At 46.0% G+C, this 25,425-nt stretch overlaps 1 protein-coding gene across 8 annotated transcripts in view; it reads left to right on the plus strand.

Annotated features, from left to right (window-relative positions):
* The window catches only part of FLNA (filamin A), a 1,106,834-nt gene that overhangs the window by 1,055,463 nt on the left and 25,946 nt on the right, over positions 1-25,425 (plus strand). For all 8 annotated transcript variants that reach the window (XM_044080337.1, XM_044080332.1, XM_044080334.1 and 5 more), the window contains 2 exons: positions 19,247-19,423; positions 21,333-21,551. In XM_044080337.1, coding sequence (XP_043936272.1) covers positions 19,247-19,423; positions 21,333-21,551 — 396 coding nt within the window. The remainder of the gene's footprint in view (positions 1-19,246; positions 19,424-21,332; positions 21,552-25,425) is intronic.

The following is a 25,425-nucleotide window of genomic DNA, read 5'->3' on the forward strand; positions in this document are numbered from 1 at the left end:
TCTCGACTGGCTCAGAGGACAGTGGAGCCGAAGCGACAGAGGCAATCTCTGATTTAGGTAACTTCTGTGGAGGTTCAGAGACAGAAGTTGAGGCTGGAGAAGGTCTTTTTGAGGTCTTGCCCTTCTTTACTAGAAGAATGCGACCTAGCAGAGGACGACGAACGGGCTAGGTCTTCCTCAAAGGAAGGTTTTAACAAGCCTTTTAGAAATGGCTTATTCTTCCGTTCCTGGAGCACTCTAGGACTAAAGGAATGGCAAAAGATGTATGGCCCCTAAACAGTACACACAGACGCCATGTCCATCAGTGATGGACATTTTTTGAGAGCATTTAATACACTTTTGAAATCCTGACTGTGTTTATGCTCTTTATGTTCTTTAGACATAATGGCAGTCTCCAGAGGTGATTGAAGGAAACCACCAACACGCTCAACAAGAGAGGAACTAGACCCTCTAACTTAAACAGATCTAGCCCTACTCACAACAAACAAGGGAAGTTTTACTAGGTTCTCTAACTTAAATGAACCTAGTGAAAGGAAAAGGGAACAGACTAGTACCTCTAAGTAAAATGGTTGTGTGTCAAAAGCACACACTCATGGGAAACGCACACAAAAGGCCAACAGGCCCAAGAATTTTATAGCCGAAATAAGTCAAATCCAGTAAAAAGTCAAGTCCAGTTAATATGAGAAAACAGTATCACTAAGGCTATCAGCAATAAGAAAAGCACTTCACACGAAGCTAAAAAACTTCTAACAAGCAGTAATAAAGAACTAAATCACTTAGCCACACGAAGCTAAAAAACTTCTAGCAAGCAGTAATAAAGAGCTAAATCACTTAGCCACGGCCAACCAAAAGAAGCTTCCGACTGAAGACACTGCAAACTAGATCTGGGGAATGTGCGCATTCATCATGGGATACCTATTAGCCACGAGCCAATCAGATGTTTTCAGGCTTTCTAAGCGGCCAGGCTCTGAACCCACACGTAATAATGGAGGTGAGAGGACTACATGACATTAACTTGGCAGCATCTGCTGCCTATGCTGACAAAAAATACCTGGCTGGTGACCCTGGATACTAAACCATGCCCATCTCCACATCCCCATAAGGGAATCCTGCAGGAAAATCCTGCACTTCAGACAGGCTTACACCATTTTCAGTTCTGCGCTACCCTTTGGCTTATCTACTGCATCCAAAGTATTCACCAAATGCTTATCCCTGGCCATAGCATTTTGCAGACAAAAATATACAGATTTACCCTCATCTGGATGACTGCCTCAGAGTGCAAAGAATAGCTGCTCCAGGACCTTCTCTTTGTAAAAACCCTCCTAACTTCCCTAGGGTTCACCATCAGAAATCAAAGCAAGCACCCTCCAGGAAGATCATTTTCGTGGGAGTACTGCTGGACACAGCATCCCAAATGGCCTTCCTATTCCCAGAAAAGCAGAGCTTCCTGCCTCTCTACTTTACCCAGCTGGCTTCCAAAAGTCACCTCACTGCGAGGAAGTTCCTGCAAGCCTTGGGGTACATGGCATCTTGCATCCTTCTAATTCCTCTGGCCTGGCTTCACATGAGCATACTTCAGTGGTATCTCAAGAACCTTTGGTGTCCGTGCATTCCGCCTCTAGAGACCTCTCTCCCTCTGATCCCCTGTACAAGGGAAGTGTGTCTCTGGTGGGTAGGGGACTGGGCCAAGAATAAAGGTTTTCCCTTCATCCTCTGCCCTACCGGGCAGGCCATAACTACTGACACCTCAGACATTGCTTGGGGCACTTACCTAGTAGGCAGATGCACTTTATGCCCATCATCTTCCCTTGCACATCAATCAGGAGAAAATGATGGTGGTACAAAAGGCTCTGACATCCTTCAAACACCATCTCGGGCCAGGGGTTTTCCTTCTCAAAACAGACACCACAGTAATGTGGTATGTCAACAAACAGGGAGGCACCCAATCTTACTCTGTGCAGGCTAGCCATGAACCTCTGGCTGACTGCCTCATCCATGGGATTACACCTAATTACCAAATACCTGCCAGGGATCAACAGCACCCTGGACGACCGCCTAAGCAGAAACTTACTGGACCCCCATGAATGGCAGCTCCAAAAAAAATCTTTTTGCAAGTCATTCAGGAGTGGAGACCTCCGGCGATGGATCTCTTTGCTTTGCACCTCAACCACCAGCTGAAAAAGTTCTATACCAGAGAGTATCACCACCTAGTGTGGATGCCTTGACCTTCCCCTGGAACTCCCTCTGTGTACATGTTCCTCTGCCTCTTATTCCCAAGGTACTGATCAAGATAAGGGAGGAGAGACCAAAGGCCATCCTCATTGCTCCAGATTGGCCCAGACAGCATTGGTACCCCTTACTATGCAGCCTGACATTACAGCCTCCCAGGCAGCTTACCCTGATCTCAGACCTCTTTACCCAGGTGGGGGGAATGCTGCACCCAGACTTGCAGACTCTCAAACTGTCAGCATGGCTAATACTTTAAAAGCAAGGGGGCCCCTGTTAAGCAAATGGGTCCCAGACATTATCACAGAAGCCAGAAGGCCCAGCACCAGAAAATCTTATGCAGGGAAATGGAAACGATTCTGCTCCTGGAGTCTGTCAAGAGAGTGCAGTACCTCACAACCTTCCATCCCTCTTATCCTGTACTACCTAGCAGAGTTGCTCAGTAGTGGCCTGTCCTTCTCTTCTATTAAAATCCATGCCTCTGCCATCTCAGTGCATTTCGATATAGACCAGCCCCTCTTCTCATCCTTTGATTTAGCAGTTCCTCAGAGGGGCTTCTAATATCAGACCTCCCAGAAGGCCACCCACACCAGCCTGGGACCTAAATTTTTTTTAGAAAAACTAACCTTACCACCATTTGAACCTGCTGCTTCAGCAGAATTGAGATACCTCTCCTGGAAGACTGCTTTCCTACTAGCTATCACCTCTGCCATAAGGGTTCAGAACTTCAGGCACTCATGGCCATTGAGCCCATGCAGACAGGGTCATAATTTTATAGATTAGTACTAGGCTAACAGCCCTTAATGGCCATTTTAAGCCTGGCCACTTACCCCATGTGAGAATCAAACCCTGCACCTCATGTGTCTAAGGTAAACATCTTAACCATTATACCAACCTCTCCCTGAGGACTAACCCCTCCTTTATGCCTGAGGTGGTATCTGATGTGACCCTCAACCAGGCCATACATCTACCCACCTTCTTTCCTAATCCTCAAAACAAGGGGGAAAGAATTCTGCACTCAATAGAAGTGCACAAACTGCTCAGATATTACTTGGACCGTACTAAATTCTTCAGAAAAATGGACCAGCTTGTTGTCTGCTTTGCCCAGGGGCATTGGGGAAGCCCATTTTCAAGCAAACAATTTCCAAATGGATATCACACTGTATCCATTTCTGCTACAGACTACATGGGAAACCACCCTCAAGTCTATTCCTACCCATTCCACTAGGGCAGCCTCCACATCTACAGCATTTCTCAGAGGAGTTCCCACTGGGGACATCTTGGAAGCTGCCCCCTGGACCTTTGTCCATACCTTTACAAAGCATTACCACCTTCCTCTTTTCTCGAAGGCTAGGGCAGGATTTGCCTCTGCAGTTATGCAGGGCATGCTTACCCATGGCTAGGTCTCTAACTTTATCCTTCCACCCCTCTCCATAGCTTTGGGAATCTTCCCACAGGTGATGGCTGCAACAGTGAAATGCTAAGAACATAGTACAGTTGTGTACACTTACCATAAATGTAGATGTTTGAGTGTATTCATTGTTGCAGTCCCGGTTTCCCTCCTTCCCCCTTGTATCCTCTTTCCTTAGGGGGACATAAGCTTCTCAGTGTGGCTTTTAGCCACCAGGACCACTTTACTAAATGTCCTTGTGCTTCTGACTTGTTAGGGCAGGAAAAACTGATGCAATTGCGGTTGCTGCCTTCCTTTATAGCACTGACTTACCTGACTGCAGCTGATGCAGAAAAAACATTGACTCTAGTATTCGGACTGACAGAGGGCTACCACAGCAGGGATAACCCACAGGTGATGACTGCAACAGTAACTACACTAACCTCTACATTTGTGGCAAGTGTACACAACTGTACTTTCCTATTCCTGCAGAAAACTCTAATGGAAATCCATTATTGTATGATGCAAACATTGAGTGACAGGTGTCCTTAATGAGGTGTGCAAACTTTCAGCGTGGAGTTGGACTGAAGATGCAAAGCCTGGGAGGTCTGTCAACTCCTGAAATTGACTATGTCTGTGACCTGATTTTTGGCAGTTTGGCGAATATCCGCTAAAACAGTTGCTGAGACACTACAGCTATCCAGGAAATGTGTTGGGTTTATAATCCATGAGCAACTGGATATACAGAATCTGTCAGCCAAGTGGGTGCCCATATGTTTGAATGCCAATAAAAGACCTTGAATGGTCACTTCAAAGTTGATTTTGTGGCATTTTCGTTGAGCTGGTGCCAATGTTTTGGAATGAGTAGTTACTGTTGAAACATGCTACACTATGATCCTGAGGCAAAACAGTCCATGCAATGGTGGCACTCTGGTTCACCAAGTCCAGAGGAGTTCAAGACCCAAAAGTCAGCAGGAAAGTTCATTGCCAGTGTTATGGGATCAGGAAGGTGTTGTAATGAGAGGTCCAGGGGGCCAAACAGTTGATGCAGAATACTATAACTTACTGTGCTGATTTTAAATGAGGTGTTGAAAGGAGGAGGAAGCTGCAGAAAGGCATTCCTTTCTTGCAAGACAATGCACTTGTTCACAAGGCTGGCAACACTATAGAGATTTTGACAAAATTGGGGTACAAGTGCATAGACCATCCACCCTACTCTCCAGATCTTCAACTATTTCCCATTTTCAAACCTTTAGAGTTTGAAAGGGTGACAATTTTGACTGATTTTTTTTTTGGAGGGTTTTTTTGGAGGTTATCAGAGCAGTATGTCAGTGACCAGACTTCAGACTTTTTGGCAGAGTTGCACAAACTTCATACACATGTGCCAAGTGTGTTCAACTTCGGCGTGAATAAAGTTTGATATCTCCACGTCATTCCCTTCTAGGTCAGACTTGGAACTTTTCAGCACCCCCCTTGCACATTATCCCCCCCCCCCAGTATTTGAAGACCACAAGGTTTCTGTTAAATTCCAGTAGTTCTGATTAGTATCTGGAGCTTTTTTTTTTTTTTTTTTTTTGAGGGTGTGGGTGGGTTGTTGCTGCATGGTTTTCAGAGTTGAAGTGATCAAAGGATAAATATTTTTTCCTGGATGTGGCCTGCAGCTTAAACTGTATGCCCTAAAAACCAAACTAACAAATGGAAGCAGCTAGATAAGACTTAAAGGGTTATGGAATTTCTTGTTTGGAATAGTGAGGGTTCTACCACACCCTCTTCTGGAGGGACCAATTTTACTTCCCATGTACTTTGACGTATGAAATCCATGCTTTGCAGTAATATGGATATAGCTCTCTGTAATTTGTCAATGTGGTGGCAGCTACCTTATGACCAGTCAGTGGTGAGGGTAAACACAGGCGAGGCATGACTGTACTAAAGCTCACCAGCTGAGTGCTATCATTTGGGCTTTTCTCAATGGGCAGAATTCAACAGAATGTTGGCTTCAGTGGCAGAAATCTTGTAGGGAGGATTTCCATGTGTTTTACTGAATGACTGGCCCCACTTAGCCCTGTTCTGGAACTCTGTAAATGCACTCTTTTTGGCACTGCCATAGTTGCAGTTTTTATAGCCTGGGTGAGCGCACAGTGCAAGGAACAGGCCCAGACCTTGCTGTTTCTTCAGGGGTTATCTGGGGGTGTATTGCAGTGGACTGAGCTTCTGGTGTTACCACTCTCCCTAGGTCTTATAGTGGTTGGGGAGTCATTGCCAACATTCTGAGCCTCCTGTTCCTGTAGTTGAGTAACCAGTTCCAACTTTGATTGCAATGTGGGAAGTGCTCTCCAGCTGCCAAATTTCAAAGGAAATGTGTCCCAGCAAGTAAATTCTGCAGCTTTTTCTGGCACTGAAGACCATTGTATCCAGGGCCACCACTCTGTGTAAATACAAAGGCAAGGGCACTCATGGTGTCTGCTGTTGTACAGAAACACTGCTTCTGTAGCAGTGAGTCAAGACTAATTATGCTCATTTTCATATTGTACCGGACATTAGTGAGCTGTCAGGCTTTCTGAGCTGCTCTTTTAGCCATCTCATGAAGTTGCATATAAAGAAGCAGGATCTGCTTTGGATCTTCAAAAGGCACTATGGAGATTAAACACTTAAAACGTTTTAACCTTATTTTGATTTATGGCATAGTAAAATGAAGGTGGTGTAGATGTATGTTCCATCATGTGGCCCAGGATATTGCTATTTTCCACCAATGCCACACATCAAAGTTCAAAGAAAAGCCAAAACTTGATCCTTTGTGGTGATTAAAGCTGTGGTTCAGGCACTTGGAGCTATAATGGTTAGGGTAACTTTTTGTTCTGCCTCAGAACTTGGTTCCTGATTCAGACTGGCTGATGCTTCTGACAAGCTAGAGAGGGGATTCCATGCCAGACTGCTATCTTTAGCAGTCACTGCAGAAGATTCTTCAGTCTCTGGTTCTGTTCTGCCTTATTCCGCTTGTATATATTGGGCTCCTTTTACTCCATGGTGTGCCATCTTGTGTTTAAGTGCTATAATACTGGAGCGCAGGATTTTGAACTTTATGCCTGTTGGGCAGCTACTTAAAGGAGTGCATTCTCTTAACTGTCCTCCATGGTATCCTGGCATGATGAATGACCATATTGCCTGCCCAACATTCAGATTCCACAGGTTCAGTGACAAAGTTCAGCATGAAGCAGTATTCTGATGGCAGTTGCCTTTGCTTGCGTCTTGGAGCTTTAAGTTCTTGTAAGAAACCATACTGGTGTTTCAAAAGGATAAGGCAACCTTTAGTACTACCTCACACTTCTGAAATGATTTCAGATCTGTCCCCAAACCAGGCTATTCCGCTCTTTGCTGGGGCAGTGTTCTTCATTCTGGATATGTGCAATCCACTTCATTTTTCATCTGCAGAGATCCATGCTGCGGTTTGTTACCTTCACTGTGGTTTATACACTTCAATTTTTTTCAAACTAACATTTTTTGACATCTGAAAAAATGCTGTGGTTAAAGCACTATACTAAAGGTATTGCGGTTTGCTCTAAAAATGCCTCCAGTGAGGAGGTCTGAACCATGATCCTTACTCTACATTTTGCAGAATATTTATCCCAACTCCTGGATTTGGACTTGATTTGGGACCCTTGTATGTTGGCACTCAAAGCTTGGTCCTTGTGTGATCCTTGGACTTTCACCCTAGTGAATTTACAGTTTGAGACTCATCCTGTTAATAGGACAATCTCCAATCTTGGGCTACAACAGATGTTTTTACATTTTTGATTTACATGGGAGTCCTTTGGGTCTCCTATTGTAGTCCTGCTTATCCTTCAGAGTAGATTCCTGAGATGCATCTCTCAGCAGAGGACAGATGGTGTATATTTGCAGAATGTTTTTAGCAATGCGAGTGTCCTGTCTCTCTTGCAGAACGCATGATCTGAAGTAGTTACTTCATTTGCTCTGCAACCTGTGGGTATCGGATCCGATCTCGGATCCGAGCCGGCAGCTTCACAAGCTACAAGATCCGAGCTCCTAGCAACTCCCCCTACCCATAATCCCCTGCCACTAACTGTATTACCTCAGACCGTTTTTGCCGCGGCTGTAGAAGCTACTTTTTGAAGAGCTCTTTGGCTGACTGGTGAGAGTGTTCCTTTTTTCTCTTAGAGAAAAGCCTTTTCTTAGTGTTGATTGTGGTGTGTGTGTTCAGAGCCTATAGCCAGTATAGTTTGTTAAATAGTTTCCCTTTTTTGTTTAGTGTTAGTTTTCTGTGTCCCCTCCCCCACTTAGTATTTGGGTGTGCGTGCGTTGTGGTAGAGAATGGCTGAAGGGCCCAAGGCCGTTTTTTCAAAATGTACTGAGTATGGCCATAAGCTTTCCCCTGCTGATGGCCACACTCAGTGCGTTTTATGCCGGGGGGTGGCCCATTGCCAAATCTGTGCAGCCTTTAACCCCCAGGCACTTAGGGACAGGAAGAATAAGCTAATCCTGGCGGGCTTGCTTTCCCAGGATTCGGCGGCTGCTTCCTCTCCCGCCAAGGCTCAGGCTGTCTCCACAACACCAGTGCCTTCAGTTCCCCCCGCTCAACCGGGGACTCAACCTCCCGCTTCGAGCTTGAGTTTGGGGGACTCTGGTGCCTCTTCCTCTAAAGAGAAGAGGCACAAAGATAAGGAGACACAATAGGTCTCATAAAAGTTGGGCTGAGACTCCACCCTCAGTCCTGCCATCTAAGCTAGCTAGCTCTCCCTCGAGGGTTTCCGGATCCTCCCCCTCTCGGCTCCGTTCGCGTCATTTTTTGCCGGAGTACCGGTCTCCCTTGAGGTCATCGAGGTGACCCTCCCGGCCTGCCTCGACTTCTTCTAGGTCAACCAGGAGCTACACCAATATGTATCGGATGATGCGACGATTCCTGCAGACCCAAATGCAGATGGGGGTGCTCTTGCCTCCCCCCCCCCCCTCAGGGGGGGGGGGTGCGGCCTCTGTCTTCGCTCCGATCACTCCTTCTCCAACCCGTTTTCGGGTTTTGGAGTCATCAGATCCGGGCCCTTTTGGAGCCGGGGTTTCGTCGGTGCAGATAGCTCCGGTCTCAGACGCCAACCATGCCCTCGAGTGTTTCGGATCAGAGTTCTCTGGGCAGAGCGTCTGAACTGGGGGAGTTTGTGTCTTCTGTGCTGCTGAGGTCGGAGCACACCTCTCTCTGATCCGACCGCATCGTCACCGACTCCGGTCCCTACCTCGGAGCTGAGGAGATTGCTCTGAGCCTGGGGAGAGTAGTTCTCCTTCGGCTTTTGAGGTAGTGGAGAGGGTGCTGTCAAGATCCTCCGGATCCCCGGTCCAGGCTTTGGATCCTCCCGCACCCCCGCTGCATATGGGTCTATCCTCAGTCATCCGTCCATTGGAACAGCCTGCCCAAGCCCTCCAGCCCGAGGAGATTGCTCTGAGCCTGGGGAGAGTAGTTCTCCTTCGGCTTTTGAGGTAGTGGAGAGGGTGCGGTCAAGATCCTCCAGATCCCCGGTCCAGGCTTTGGATCTTCCCGCACCCCCGCTACATATGGGTCTATCCTCAGTCATCTGTCCATTGGAACAGCCTGCCCAAGCCCTCTAGCCCGTTCCCGTGGAGGAACAGGAAGCCGTTGAGCCCTCCTCGGACAGTCCCACCGAGGAGGTCCCTCGTAAACAGAGGTGTGTAAAAGGAGTCACCTGGATCTCCTGAGTCTGTCACCACAGACACGGATTTGGATGAAAGGGAAGGGTTCCCCAAGGTCACCCCCCGAGGATGTCTCCTTCGGAGACATCATGGAGATGTTGCATATTAGAGGGGGGGGTGGTCTGCCCAAAAACCTTCCGCGGACGAATCAGTCTTCCTGGAGGCGTTTGAGGCAGGCCCGTCTACCTCCTGGGTGTCCCCTCTAGCTGACCCCCTGGTAGACCTTATTACTACCAGGGCGTGGAAGGAGCCTGACACCGTGGAGCCAATCCCGAGACGGCCTGACAAGTCCTTAGCCCCCCATCAGATAGTCATGGGCCAAGGGGTCTCCGGTCGATGCCATGTTGGTGGCGGTTGCCACGAAGAGAGAACTCGCCCAAGAGTTCTTCAGTCCACCCGCCGGATAAGGAATCTCAAGCGCTGGACAGCATTGGGAAGCTGATGTTTGCTTCAGCGACCTTCTCAGTGAGGGCGCTGAATTATATGGCACATACCATTAGGCTACAGCGAGACTTGATTAAGGAATACGCTGCAGCCCCCCCGGAGTCCATGTCTGTCGAGGACAAGCAGGTGTTTTTGACTCATATGGAGACTTAACGCGTCCATGCGGCTACTCTCTCATGCAACGGAGGGAGCTGCGAGGGCCAGCGGAGCTGGGGTCATCTTGCAGCGTCACGCCTGGCTCCACCTTTGCGATTTCGCAGAACCTTTCAAGGCGTCCTTCTCGAATGTGCCCTTGACAGGTCTTCACTTTTTGGCAAGACCATTTGCGAAACGCTGGTCCAAAGCGAGAAGGATGGAAAGACGCTGTCTGCCGTCTGGTTCCGCTTCTCTAATCCCCAACGATCCTTCTCAAGGAATCAGAGGGGACAAAAAAAGTTGTGGTTCCACAAGTCTCAGCAATCCCATCCAGCTTCGGACCCCTCGTCCTCCAGAGGCAGAGGAAGACAAGGTGGATGCCGGCCCAGAGGCAGAGGGGGGGCCGCATAATTTCGGGTCTAGAAAGCCTTTCTCTGACAGACCCGCGCAGCAGCCCTGAGGGCTTACCTGACTCCATCTCTGGAGGCAGTCGGGGGGCGGTTGACTGAGCGTCTGTCAAATTGGGAGTCCATTACGACAGATCGATGGGTGCTCCGGGTCATATCCAGAGGTTACTCCATTCCCTTCCTAAGCCTTCCCCCTACAAGCAGACTCCTCCCCGATGTTCCACCCAATCAGAGGGAGGCAGCGGCTTCGGAGGTTTTGAAGTTGCTAAGAAAGAGCCATCCAGCCCGTCCCCCCAGATCAGTCCGGATTGGGTTATTACTCCAGGTTCTTTTTAGTGCCAAAGACAGGGGACCTAAGACCCATCCTAGACTTGTCCACTCTGAACCTGTTCATCCCCAAGGTAAAATTCCGGATGGTCACACTTCCAGTCACTCTCCTGCAGCAAGGGGAGAATTGATTGATGTGCTCTATAGACCTCAAGGATGCGTACTACCACATATTGATGGACAGACGATCCAGAAGGTTTCTCCGCTTCTGGCTGGGAGCCCAGTCATAATCAGTTCAGGGTTCTTCCGTTCGGCCTCACCTCAGCTTCCAGGGTGTGTTCACCAAGGTCATGGCAGTGGTTGCAGCCCGCCTGAGACTTCAGGGCATTCAGGTTTTCCCGTACCTAGACTGGCTCCTTACCACCGCCAACAGGCATCCACTCTGCATTGCAAGAGATTACCCTCTGACTCTTGCCCAGAGTCTAGGCATCTCCGTGAATCTTCAAAAATCCTTCCTTCGCCCCGTACAAGTATTAGAAGTCATAGGGGCCAGATTGGATACCCGTACTTCTCGAGCCTTTCTGACGTCAGACAGGCTGAGCAGCTTGTCGCTTCAGGTGCTTACTCTTCAGAGCCAGGCTCCTGTGGCGGAGTTGGTCTATGGCAGCGGCAATCTGTCTATCCCTTCTTGCATGTCTGCGAATGCGGATTTTACAATGGACCCTCCAGGTTCAGTGGTCGCTATTACTCCACCCGTTAAGCTCTCTGATCCCACTGAGCAGAGTTTGCAGAGACTCGCTTCTTTGCTGGCTTCACTCTCGAGAGCTGAGGCAAGGGAGACCCTTTGTGATTCCCCCGCCCCAAGCCACATTGACCACAGATGCTTCTCGCCTCGGGTGGGGGGGGCATTGTTCGGGCAGAACCGTCCAAGGCACGTGGACTTCCCTAGAGACCGCTCTGCATGTCAGTGTCCTAGAGATGAGGACGGTGCTTCTAGCATTGCAAGCTCTCCACGAACTTCTACCTCTGGGGACCATTGCAAGCTCTCCATGACCTTCTACCTCTGGGGACCATTGCAATCCAGACAATGTCAGTAGTCTGGCACATAAACAGGGAGGGAACCAGGTCTTATCCCCTTTGTCGAGAAGCTATGAGAGTGTGGGAATGGGCGATATCCGCCAACCACTTTCTAGTAGCAACGCACATTCTGGGACAGTCCAACATATTAGCGGACAAACTGAGTTGGGTAATTCTCACTCCGTACGAGTGGTCTCTCAATCCATCAGTTGCGAAGCAGATCTTTCATAAGTGGGGTTGGCCTCGCTGCGATCTTTTTGCTTCTCCATTAAACACAAAATGCAGCGAGTACTTTGCAATACTTCCCCCGAGGGGGAGACTCCCAGGGACGCTCTAGTTCATGCTTGGCCTCCCTGTCTTCTTTATGCTTACCCTCCCCTTCTGCTTATGACCAAGTTCATACAGAAAGCCTCCTGGTTGGGGAGCAAAGTTATCCTCATAGCCCCATTCTGGCCTCACCAGATCCGGTTCCCATACCTGCGGTCTCATAGTTTTAACTCCCCCTTGGGTACTGGAACTCATTCCAGACCTGATTTCACATCCCGCAGGATGTAAAGCCCCGAACCTGGTAAACCTCAAGCTTGCGGCTTGGTTGATGTTCCACTGATGGCAAGGACTCCCGGTATCTCCTCACCAGTGAAGGCCATTCTGGTAGCGGCTCATAAGCCGGCTACCAGGAAAAAATATAATGGCAAGTGGAAACGCTTCTCCATCTGGGCAGCAGACAAGGGCCTGGATCCTTTTACAGTTCCTATTCCGACAATCTTAGACTTCCTGTCGCTGATTTTTCGGCAGCGAGCAAGTGCTTCTACGGTTAAGATGCAGTTGGCAGCCATTTCCCATTTTCATGTGGGAGATGGACTAGGGTCATTGGCATCCACAAAGTTATGCAAAACTTTCTTGTGAGGTATCTTTCTCTTGAAGCCTCCTGTGAAAACGGTGGTGCCCCCATGGGATTTGACACTAGTCTTGCAAGCCCTGACGAGTCCACCCTTTGAGCCTGCAGCCTCGATTCCTTTAAAAATGTTGTCCTGGAAAACTGCTTTTTTGGTAGCTGTTACTTCTGCCAAGAGGGTTTCAGAACTCCAAGCACTGTGTATGAAACCCCCCCTTATCTCATTTTTCACAGGGATAGAGTGTCTCTCAGGACTAACCAGTCTTTCTTACCTAAGGTGGCTTCGGAATCTAATAATCAATCAATTTGCCCGTGTTCTTTCCAAATTTTCAGAATAAGGGGGAGTACATATTGCATAAACTGGACGTACACAGGCAACTACGTTTTTACTTGCACAGAACTAAGGATTTTCCCAAGTCTGATCAGTTTGTGTCCTTTGCAAAATCAGCCAGGGGAAGGGCCATTTCAAATTGAATTTGTCAATGTATAGTTCAGGGGTATGCATCTTTGGGTAAATCAGCTCCTATGGGAATATACGCTCATTCTACCCGGTCCATCTCCACCTCAGCAGCTTTCTGGTCCAGGGTTCCCTTGGACGACATATGTTCAGCAGCTACCTTGGTCCTCTTCTCATATGTTCATTTCTCATTATAAACTGGATATGATATCGAGAAGTAGGGCTTCTTTTGGCTCCGCGGTGCTTCGGAATATCCTTCCATAAGGCCACCCAGGTTTGTCTAGGTAGCTGGGGACTCTGTCCCACAGGTTGCAGAGCAAATGAAGTAACTACTTCAGTTAAAGAAGTTATGTACTCACCATAACGTTCCATCTGAGTAGGTACTTCATTTGTCTGCAACCATCCCCCCTGCCATCCCCCTAACCTTTTCTCGGGTTTTCTTCTGGTCACCTGAAATTTTGCTGTCTTGAGGTTAGGTCTTCAGTATACCTCTGTCGAGGTTATGACTTAGATTGGGCAAAATCTATCTGAGGTAATAGTGGCAGGGGATTATGGGTAGGGGGAGGAGCTAGGAGCTTGGATCTTGTAGCTTATGAAGCTGCCGGCTCGGATCCGATACCCACAGGTTGCAGACAAATGAAGTACCTACTCAGATGGAACGTTATGGTGAGTACATAACTTTTTAACTAGCAGTTGAAACCAAACAAAATTTCTTCATACTTGTATGAGGTGTACAGCTCAAAAGAAAGCTGTGCTATAATGAACAGTATTGATTTATCTCCAAGGTGGTGTCCCCTAGTTTAACCTAATAAGGTAACTTAAATTTTCTAAAACACCCACACTTTCTTTGCATTCTCTTATCCTAAGCTCACCTTTGTAGACTTTATCTGAAATTTCCTATCTTGAGGGAATCCAAAATTTCAAGGTTTCTGGTCCAATGTCTTAGTGGATTTAGTGTTGCAGCAGTGAAGTCAGGCAATTAAATGCCCCTGAGAATAACTCTTTGCTCTGAATTGGACAACATGGATTTTGAAGTATGAGGCACACCATCTCTCTAGGTACCATCTGAGGAAGTGCTGTACCAAATACCTGTGCACAGGAGCTGTAGAAGTGAATGTGTTCTTTTCCCATGGGAATGTGGATATGTTGTAAGCTTTCTCACCCTTTCCCTTCCCCCAGAAGTACTTCAAATACAAGGGAAAAGGCAGTAATTTTATTAATAAAGGTGACTTTGGCCTATTGAACTTGCCTAGCTAGTCCAAATGAGATTGGCAACAGCCTCTTTCTCGCGTCAGCATATTGGTAACATAATAAAAGGGGTTACTGAGACGCCCAAACTTGGAAGGTTTAAGTGAAGGGAGATGGATGGTGGTATCAGCTTGTTGCTTGGGAACAGTTTATAAATTTGAATACTAGACAGAAGAGATTCTGTATTTGGGGCTTTATGAACTGGATAAAGCCTAGGACCTACTCAAATACCAGTACAAGCCTTTTGTGACTACCTTCCTCTGGTTTGTCCTAATCTTGCTCAGCAATTGAGCAGTTGTACCAAAGACCACAGAAGGGATGCAGCCATCCTCCTTGACCCGATTTTGTGGTACAGAAGACTATTCTGACTACTCTACCATTTACTGAGGTTTCTGCCCTGGAAGATTGGTTATTACCCATTTACAGTCAAAACACTAGAACCCAACCCCTCTTGTGTTGCATATAGCTTCATTGTTGGCATTCAGTCGAGCTCTTCACTTGCCAGCTTTCATCAGACCTTGCGAAAAATGGGCATTATGCTGGACAGTGTAGTCATTTGAGGTTTTGCTAGACTACCAAATGAGTTTGGGCAAGCTGGTTAGCTGCAACTCCTTTAGCAGATCCACACAGTGGGCTAAGCCAATATTAAATACACTTCAGGATTACGGGAAAGGCCTAGTCTATCCCGATATTTGAGCTCAGGTATACCTAGTCGTGGATACAATGCCAAGCTGTCCTAAGATACATGTACACAGTGAAGGAATGCACACCTTGAAAGTACCTTTTTCAGGGACACTCTTTTGGATGTGGGAGAAAATGCATCAACTGAACCCACATAAAATGTTGTGGAGCTGAGGACGGAACTGGAGAACCAAGTGCTGTGAGGCAGCAACTTACTCCTTTACCATCAACAGCTGACTAAGCCTTGTATAAATGCTAACAAAATGTTTTCATTTGGCACCATGGCAAAGCGCAAAGTTGAAGTCCTAGTATGCCCTAGTAGCACATTTCAAAGAAATGTATTGGCTCAGTGTTTTTGGTAACGATCCAAAACTTTACAAATTGGACATGAATACTGGCAGTAGGACTGATATCACTACAGTCTCCCAGTGTGTACTGTAACCCAAGTCTGGGCAGTGTGCACCTGGGGTGTTACTGCTTCAGTACTCCGTCTGTAGTGAGGGATTATACAGTAGTACCATTTCTTATGATGAGCATAGTACAGCTGTGAATAAAATTGCCCTAGCAGTAGTCTTGTTGCATGTTCACTGCTGCAGGACACACTTATCCACCAGCCTCTGCTTGTAGACTTGTTTGCTGAAGTAAATGTTGAGGTCTGCTGCATAATTTATAAAGCTTGGTAGTTGGCCATAAGTGGGTGTGGTGTTCATCCTTCCAGAGGTTTGGGCATCCCCATAGCAGAGCTGATCCCAATGCAGATAATGTCAAAGCAGCTTGTGCCATACATTTGTAACTGTTATCTCCAGTCTTTCATGCAGGTTTCTTCCATAGCACACCAATATCCACATTGGGAAGATTTTTCTCTGCTTTGCTATCTTTAAATTTATCTGCACTGTTTTACTGATTGATATTTGCAACTTTTCAGATTTTAACGGCAGTTGACTTGGGGGGGGGGGGGTGAAAGCCATTGGGTGTCATGTTGTAAACTGTGCTCTAAGGCTATCCTTAATTTAGGGCCAGAATCTCTGAGCCTTTGAGCATAAAGCTTCTGTTAAACTAAGTCATCATCATCACCCCCTTTTTCCCATTTACATGGGGTCGGGGTATCTTATTAACTATCGCCAACTCTCTCGATTTCAGTGCCACTCTCCTGCCTTCTTCAACACTCATGCCTGACTGTCGCAGATCTTTTCACACAATCCATCCACCTCTTTGCTGGATGCCCTCGCTTCCTCTTACCTTCTTCCTGTCTGTCCCAAATCTCCCTCACCAGATTGTCTTCTGCTTTTCTACACATGTGCCCATACCATCGTAATCTGTTCTCTTTGATCTTTTCTGCAATTGGAGCTACTTTGGCTTCTGCTCTTATGTCCCCATTTCTTCGCCTGTCCCGCAGTGTGCATCCTACCACCTTTCTCAGGCACTTCATTTCCATCACCTCTAGTTTCTTCAACTGTTCTGCCTTTACTGCCCAGGTTTCTGTACCATACAGTAGTACTGGTCACACCACTGTCTTGTACACCTTACATTTCAGCTTGTTTGGCATTCTTCTGTCATAGACTACACCTGATACTCTTATGCCAGTTGGCTGCAGCCCCTCTGATTCTAGCTTTGACAACTTCATTCAGACTACCCTTCTCCTCAACCACCCCTCCCAGATACTTGAAGCTGTTTACCTGTTCCACTATCTTCCCATCTATCTCTATTCTCAGCTTCTGATTTCCCCAATCTGCTGCCATTACCACTGTCTATCTGTACTTAGTTTCATCCCATGTGCTTCCAGATTTGCATTCCATTCTCCTATCCTTTGCTGAAGTTCTAGATTAGAGTCTGCCTGTACTGCCACATCGTCTGCATACAGCAGCTTTGTTGCTCTGACACCTCCAACCTGTTTGCTGATGTAGTCCATTACCAGTATGAACAGCAGTAGCAGTGGGCTTAGAGCTGAACCCTGGTGTGCACCCACTCCCACTGGGAACTCCTCAGTGAGGCCAAACACTGTTCGTACTTGAGACACTGGGTCCTTGTACATAGCCTGTACTAATTCTACCAATGTTTCTGGGACTTCAAACCACCGCAGTACTGCCCAGATCAGCTTTCTTGGGACCTTGTCATATGATTTCTCCAAGTCTAGGAAAGCCCAGTTTGACACTCTCCTCTTCTCTAGTTTCTTAAGTACCTGTCTCAATGCAAACATCGGATTCAGATCAGGATGCAGCACAATTGACCCGAACTGTTAATCTCCCATCTTACATTCTACTATTCTGCGTATCCATTTATCAATCACCCTCTCCAGAACTTTCATGCAATGTGGTAGGAGTTTGATGCCTCTGTACTGTCCACAGTTGTGGATGTCCCCTTTGTTCTTGTACACTGGCACAAGTATGCTTATTCTGTTAAAGTGCCGCTGCAGAATTGAGCATAAAAAATTGATCTTGAGTCTACAGCAGAGCTTGAATAATCATTACAGTCTCATGCTATGTCTGAGGGCACTGGCTGCTTTGAGATGGCCTTGAAGTAATTGTTTGCTTTACTGCCCATTGCCCCTTCACAGGCTGACTGTGGTGTGGTAGTGTTCTGGGCGAGTAGACTAGTCCAGAAACACAAGCCAAGTGCAGTAACATGAAAAGACCAAGACAAGTACACAAAATTGCTAAGCTAAATGGGTTAAGGCTTGTTGATTACTAAGATTGAATAAAGAACTATGTTACAATATTCAGTGTGCTAGAATACAAGTTGTTGGGTTTTTTGGCTTTTCCCGTTTAGGGGTCGCCACAGGGAACTCTGGTCTGCTAATGATTGGCAATTGATTTTTACATGCAGAGTTGCCAGCCCTGATGCACAACCTTCAACGAAGGTACGCCCATTCACGCATGTCTCCACACAGATGACGCTCTAGCTGAGAATCTTAACAGGACGTCTTACTGTGAGGCGACAGTGCTACCGCAGCACCACCACCGCAGCAGCACTGTGCTAGAATACAAGTAATTGGTTAAAATCCCATGCCAACAGTTTGTGGTGCAGGAAACATAGGACCAGTAAGGAGGCTCAAGTTACTTGCACAAGGAAAGTTCATTCTCTGTAGGGCAAGAACATTGAGTTTTTGTAGGTGGCTTTGAATTTCTAGAATCATGACATCAGTTCCTCCTAAAGTATCTGTAAGGGCATGCATCTAGAGCAGTGTTAAATATTTCACCAGTCCTCAGTTGGAGGGTCTAGAGATTTGTAAGTTAGGATTCCCAACAAGTGATTAGCCAAGTATAATAGTTTGCTTCGAAGAGGGAGTGCAGTGCCATTGAGTGTAAAGATGGGGCTTAAGGGTGTCTTTTCAGGAATAGACACTTTACTTTAGATGTACAGTGAAGGTCATTCTTCTAAGATATGTAGATTAGCATTAACACTTTTGTAAGGTGGTAGTGTGTGGTAGTGTTTAATAGTTGTGAAATTGGGGAAGGCCATAGTAGGGTCTAGGTTGGAAAGTATTTGACGCAATGGTATTTCCTCAGTGAGAACACAGATATGTAAGCTGCTTTTAGTTGTACTTTCTAAGATTAATGTTCAGTGGAAGTTGGGGAACGTGACATTCAAATTTCTGATCCCTTGCCACCTGAAACACAGCCAACACTAGTGTCACTATCTAATACATTTGAACTGGCAGTAACTGTTACTGAAATATTGCAAAACATGCCTGAGACATGAAGGCAGCAAATCTCCCATAGGTTGTACTGCATGTGCTGCTACATCTGTACACGCAGCACTCTTGAGGGGTATGTACAGTATTGTACTGATCTGAGATGGTGCATGTGATGTCTACCACCTTTATGGCCTACATGCACGAGCTAGAATACTTTAGTTGTTGGATGGCAAATTTCATGGCCAGCTGATGTTTCAGCAGGTGAAGTTGGCTATTTGGATGTCTGCTATATCCTTGACTTTCATGTTCAATAAGAGCATTAAAAGGAATGGCTTTGTTTGAAAAAGATGCAGTCTTGTGTCCCTTGATGGGAGGAAGGGTGCTGTAATGTGAAAGTTGTAATTTACCAGGTCACCCATTGAACCTGCAACTGTTTTGAAGGCATGGCTGTCCTTGTGCTGGTGTGATGCACCTACTGGTTGTCACTCTAGTCATTTTAGAGAATTAATGTAAATTTACATGCCTAAAATTCCATAGTCCGGCTAGGGACTGAGCTCTAATTGGCTGTTACTGGATAGAAATGTCTTGTGATATGGCAGTAGATTAAGGTAATTGCTCTTTTCCTGAGTAGTAGTTTTGCTTAACTAACCATGACTGTTCTATGTTTTTTCAGACAAATATGCAGTCAGATTTATCCCACGTGAGAATGGGGTGTACTCTATTGATGTCAAGTTCAATGGCTCCCACATTCCAGGAAGTCCATTCAAGATTCGTGTTGGAGAACCAGGCCAAGCTGGTGACCCAGGAATGGTCTCTGCCTATGGACATGGTCTGGAAGGAGGAACCACAGGTAAAGGATGAAGCATCTAATTGGTGACTGAGCCAAAAGATTTGTAGCTTTATTCCAAGTTTAATGTGGAAATTCAGATTTTTCTGGGAACTTGACTAGATCGTAGTACACCTTAATTGAAATTTGTGAAATATTTTGCTATAATGTACATGTATGTTCAGTGTTACCACCATTCCAAGGTGGTTGTTAATGGTTTTTTTGAAGTAGCTTGTTGGATAAAGTTGCATGTTGCTGTTTTGTATGCAAGAATGACAGCAAGATGAGGCAGATATTTGCTGGCTTAAGTGAGTTTAAACCCATCTCTGTGGCACAGATGTATAAACTGACTACGACCCAGGTGAACTCTGGACTACAACCCAGGTGAACTCTGGATATGTAATGGCTCAGGTGCTAGAATGAAATAGGTTGGAATTAAAGTTGGAAGTGAACTTCCCAGGGAGGTGGTTGGTGGTGGGGATATAGTGTTCATCTAGGCAATCCCTCTGGGGAGGTGTGGGTCCATACAGAAGCATAGCCCTCAAATGTAAAAGGCATGTGTAGAAGAGGGATATTAAGGTGTAGCTCACAAATGAAAAATACCCTCGTGAAAGCTGTCTGTCATGACTTCCCAGGATACCCTTGGGTTCTGTGATAGCCCAGCAAATTGTGTCCCTTTGTCTCCTTCATTGGTATTACACCATGTGGTCAACTGTGCCCCATGTGAGCCGTAGAATTGAGTCTGGAATTCCTTCTGCTACTTGGCCATTCAGAGCTTCTGAACTGCCTGACTCCCACCGTTTGAGAGTCTGCATCATAGCTCCCCCCAAACCATGAAGCTTATGTAGTACTAGATCAGCTTTCACACTGCTCAGTTACTGTAGCTTTTCCCCTTTGCAGTTTTACAGCATTACCCAGATACACAGGAGGTACTACAGTTTTGCTACCTCAAGAGAAATGAGATACAAAGGGCTGAAGAGAAATATTGCAGTTTTTGTCCAGCTTCCATTTACACACAGCTTGCTGTCCTAGAAAAATAAATTGTGATGCAAAGGGGGAAAAACATCTGAAAACAAAAGCTGTAAAACAGTTGGGCATACATCTTCAGTAACACAAAATAAATTCCCAAAGTAGCCATTCTTCCAGTGAAATTACACAGCCTGCTGGAGCAGTAAGTTGAGCACTGAACTTTACCCATTAATCTACATTTAATCCAGGAGGGCAGGAAGTCGGCAAATGAAAACTGGGACAAAGTCCACTCTTGACTCAAAGCTCAGTAAAAGCAAAATGAACCCATTTGTTTTGTACAGTGTCCATGCAAAGGGGTGAGAGCTAAAAGGGGGGGGGGGTATTATTCACGTAGGTGGCCATAGAAGTGGTCTGTACCCTCTGACATCCTGGCAGTTAAAATACAATATCAACCAGATGGACCTTGTGCGCATCCACAATTGCTGGGCTTCCTGTGAGGTTCTGTAGATATGCCTCCATCCACACATTGAGGGCTACTATTGCCAACCTAATATCAAACCTACATCTTCAGTCTTTATCGTTTAGAGTAAGTGCAGAACTAGCCTTCTACAATTACACTAGTGGCAGCTGAGCAGCACCCCCCCCCCCCCGATGGGTCAGTCTGGGCCTGCAGTCTCACCACCTAGATCTTCTAGTGCTCAGGATGAGAGGCCTGCTAATCAAACCCTGTTTTCATCTGTAGTTGATGCTTTATCTTGCCTTGATGGTGGTCGTGAATTTTAATTTATGGGTTTTGACAAGTTTGATTTAGCTGCCATTGGGTCAGATGTTTACTTTAGAAACTGTTGAACCCTTTTATCAACTTAAAAGCTGTAACATTAAAATTTAAAAGCTGTCCCATATTGAGATCTTTATCCTTAAGTAATTGTCACCTACATTACATGTTTTTCTCCTTTAATTTCAGGTAGTCCTGCAGAGTTCATCATCAATACTGCAAATGCTGGTCCTGGTGCACTGTCTGTCACAATTGATGGGCCATCTAAAGTGAAGATGGACTGCCAAGAGTGTGCTGAAGGCTACAAGGTGACCTACACCCCCATGGTACCTGGCAACTACCTGATTTCTGTTAAGTATGGAGGCCCCTACCATGTTGTGGGCAGCCCATTCAAGGCAAAGATAACTGGTGAGTATAGTATTCTGTGATGGTTCTGTTTTGTCTGTCCTCTGTAGGTGGGCTCCCCTTTTAAGCCTTGGTGCAGATTCTTTGTTTAGGTCACTTTTTTCCTTTGGCATTGCTGTCTAGTCTTTGAAAGAATAGAAGGGTAGTTGGAGCAGTGTGACTTGTAATCCAACAGCTGCAGTGTTCTTTACATTATCAATAGACAGTAGCGGTCGCATTTTGGACTGCCAAAACTGTTTGCTGTCTAGATTGTCTTGCATGGAGTAGTTTGGAGCTTTAAAGTTGAAAGCATTTCCACCAAGCAGTGTAGTTCTAAGTTATTTTACTTTGATGTCTGTCTAGACAGAATGGGCTTTGTGCATCATAACTCCTTAAAACTTCTGTACAACAGATGCAGGTTAAGATTTAATAGTATTGCTTTGTACCACTGTAGGCTTCTGGTACGTATCCCATGGGAGGAGACAACGTGGGTAGGAGTGTTGAGTCAGCTGTCATAAGGAAACTTAGTTGTGTGTCTAATACTTCACATGAGAAGACTGGATGTACTGTTAGGTGGGCTTGGAATAGATGCATGGCAACTTGACATGTATACCTCGTACACTGAAGCTTTCTTGTCCATGCAACTTCAGCATTTCTCACCGTTCTAACTAGTTAGAGGTATTCAAAGAAAGTGGTAGGGATGGAAGAATTGGAAGCTGATTAACAAAGATTTGCGCACTACTGTGTACCATGACTGGAATGGAAATGTCTGCTTTTTTCAGGTCATTTAGTCCATGTACCCTTGTCACGTGATGTGGTGACATGCTGTTCTGCTGCACTGGTTGTACTTGAGTCCAACAACTAAAAACTGTCCAAACTTGCAGAATGGTGGTACTGCAATGATCCAGAAGACTGAGAAGGGTTTTATTTGTAAGAAATGCTTATGGGAGGGGATTGTTTTATCAAAAATAACCCTGACTGCTAATGGTACTGGCGTCATTAAGTCTACTTACTGCAGTCTGTTGCAAGTAGTTCACCTTTGACTTATCTTTGTTGCGAACCATCTTTGTGCGGATTAATTGGGCTTGTGATTGCAGTAACATCCTTTGTGTTCAGTCTAACTTTAAACCAGGTAATATGGCCCGACTGTGCTGTTTAGCTAAAAGTGAAGTAACTACTTGTGTTCTGTTTTTACCATTTGCACTCGCTGGATTGCGAGGCCATGAACAATGCAGGTTGATGCAACTTCTTGTAGAGGACTGGTTTCAGTCATAATCTGAATCCTGTGTTTTTTGCACTGTATTTCCTGTCTGCTTTCAACTTTCCTAGAGGCCTTCAGATTTACTGCTTAAGAGGCTGTGATTTCTAGCATCGTTTAGCCTTGCCTAGTTAAAGGGTTGATTTGTGAAGTAAATGCATAGGCTGTGGATTGTAAATCCCCAGGCATTGTAAAGGCCTTGTCAGTGATGTAATGGTATGCATTTACTGTAAGCTTGTAGTGTACTTCTAGAGTGTCCACCATTTATTTTATCCTTGGTGGCCATCTATTGCCCTACTTGCTCTATCGCAGTTGTTTCCTTCGGAGTTTCTCATTTTTCTCCTGATGGCAAGAACATGCAGCAGAGTGTATGTTTTTCAACTGTTCAAGACTGCATGTTTTTCCTTCAAGGCCCTGTTTTTGCCCAGTAATGGGTTCATTGTTTAGGGGATGTTGTAGCAAGAGAAGGTTACCTGCTTCCATGAGTGGTACCTCACCATCTGACAGCCCGCATCTTCCATGAGGTCTAATCTCTCCAAGGGATTCTGCTGTAAATTCACACACCAGCTAAGTGCTCTCCCATCATCCCCCACCACCATAGAGTCCTCCCTTTTTCCACTAGTGAAACTTTGGTTGCCAGGGTTGTAGTTATGGCTTTCTCTGTGCCAGCTGCGCAGGCTATAAAACACTTTTTTTGAGGTGTAAATCTCCACAGTTTGGCTTTAAGTCTTGGTCAATCTTGAGTTACCATTTTCTATGGTTTCTCTAGACTCCTTAAATGTAGTGGCTTTGGGTTTGTCTAAAATGTTAAGGTAATGCAGCTTCTGACCATTGCCAGGTTTCACAATCCTTGCCACCTTCAGCTTTCCATTTTACTACTTTGCTGCCACAGTGCTTCCTCCTGATGTTCTTCGTGTTGCACAGTTGCAGTTATCACATTTGGGTTATCTGCCTATAGGTAGCCTTCTGTCAGCCCGAATACCAGAGTCTTGGGATTTCTGCGTTGGATGCCTCTTCCATGACGTCGGGTCGTCAGGAGTATAAAACAGGCAACCCAACACCATTACATCATTCTTTCTTGCCGAGAAGGAGCCCGAAGCAGATGTTAGTGTTTCACTGTTGCAGTCATCACATTTGGGTTATCTGCTTGTAGGTAGCCCTCAGCTGGCCTGATTATCTAAGTCTTCGGTCCTGCGTTTGTTGCTTTCTCATCTTCCATGATGCCAAATAGTTAGGGGGTATAAAGCATGCAGCCGATGCCATTACATCAGTCTTTCTTGCCCTGTGGTGCCCGAAGCAGAAGCAGTTCACAAGTGCTGGCCGACTCCTGAAATTTTAGTTTTCAAGTTTCAGATCTGAAGTCTTCAACTAAGCTAAGTACCCTGTAGAGGATCCTTTTTCTTACTCTAAACCGATGTCAGTAAAAGTTAACAATTGCATTTCTTGTGGAAAGCAAATACCGCAAAGATTTTCATTCGTACTGCATTCCTTGCCTAGGCCCAGACCACGACGTACCTCGCTGTCTATTTTCTGCCTTCTTCAAACCTCGTATTATTCGTCTGTTCATTTTTGCATCTAAATACTTTGGTACTCTGTTCAGTTATCCAGAAATGGCTTGGGTAAGCCACTCTACTACTGACATTCCGAAAAAACACAGACCGCTTGGGTCCAAAGCTGCCGACGATGCTTCTAAGCTAGTTGCAAGTTCGCTGGTACTCTGAGATGCTTTTGCAGTCCCTGATGCCCGCTACTTCAGATTCGCAGGCCTCAACTGAGACCAATTCTGAGGCCGGTATACTGCAAGATGCTTCAACTGTGGAACCTGCGGATGTCTCTACCTTGGATGGGTCTGGAGCCGCTGTGCAGGCACCGGCTTCTGAGGGTGTATTCAGGTCTGCCTACTTGCATATTAAACCAATGCCATCTTCTTCAAGGCCTAAAACTCTATCCATGCCCAGAAAACTGCCCAGACCACATGGTCAAGCCCCTATGCCTAAAAAACACGAATGGCTGAAGACCTTATTACTCTAATCTGGGGAAGCCACCTTTCCCCCCTCCAAGAGACCTAGGACTGATTTTCCTCCTGATTCTTATGATCAGGATTCTGAAATGTATTTTTCTCTGACCAGGATTTGCCCTGGTCTACCTATGAGGATTCTGATGTAGAGGACTCTATTCCCTCTGCTTCCCCTCCAGAGGATTTCTCTTTTGGTGAAACCTTGCATACTCTTGGAGCATTTTCGCTGGGAAAGCCAGGGTTACTGTCTCCAAAAAGAGGCTTAGGGAATTCTTACTCCTGCCTCAACACAGGCCTTTAGCTATCCCTCCTCTACTGGACATTGTAGATGATGCCTTCTCAGAATCTAGCCTGGCCCCTGATTCTTTACTTCCTGTTCCCAGAAAACCCTGATGGATATTACAGGGTAACTGACTCAAGTTCCTCTTTAAAAATCCTACTGCGGATCCTGAGACCATTTCATAGGGACCAAAGGGTATTAAGGCTACTAATGCCAAAAATCCTACCCCCATGGATGAAGATTCCCGGGCGCTGGATAGATGGGGTAAGAAGGTATACACTTCTGCAGCCTTGGCCATTAGGGCCTTAAACTGCCAGTTTTCAAAATGTCAACATCATATCAT

This window comes from Protopterus annectens, chromosome 8.part0, assembly GCF_019279795.1.
Source record: "Protopterus annectens isolate FY-2018-M chromosome 8.part0, PAN1.0, whole genome shotgun sequence".
NCBI lineage: Eukaryota > Metazoa > Chordata > Ceratodontiformes > Protopteridae > Protopterus > Protopterus annectens.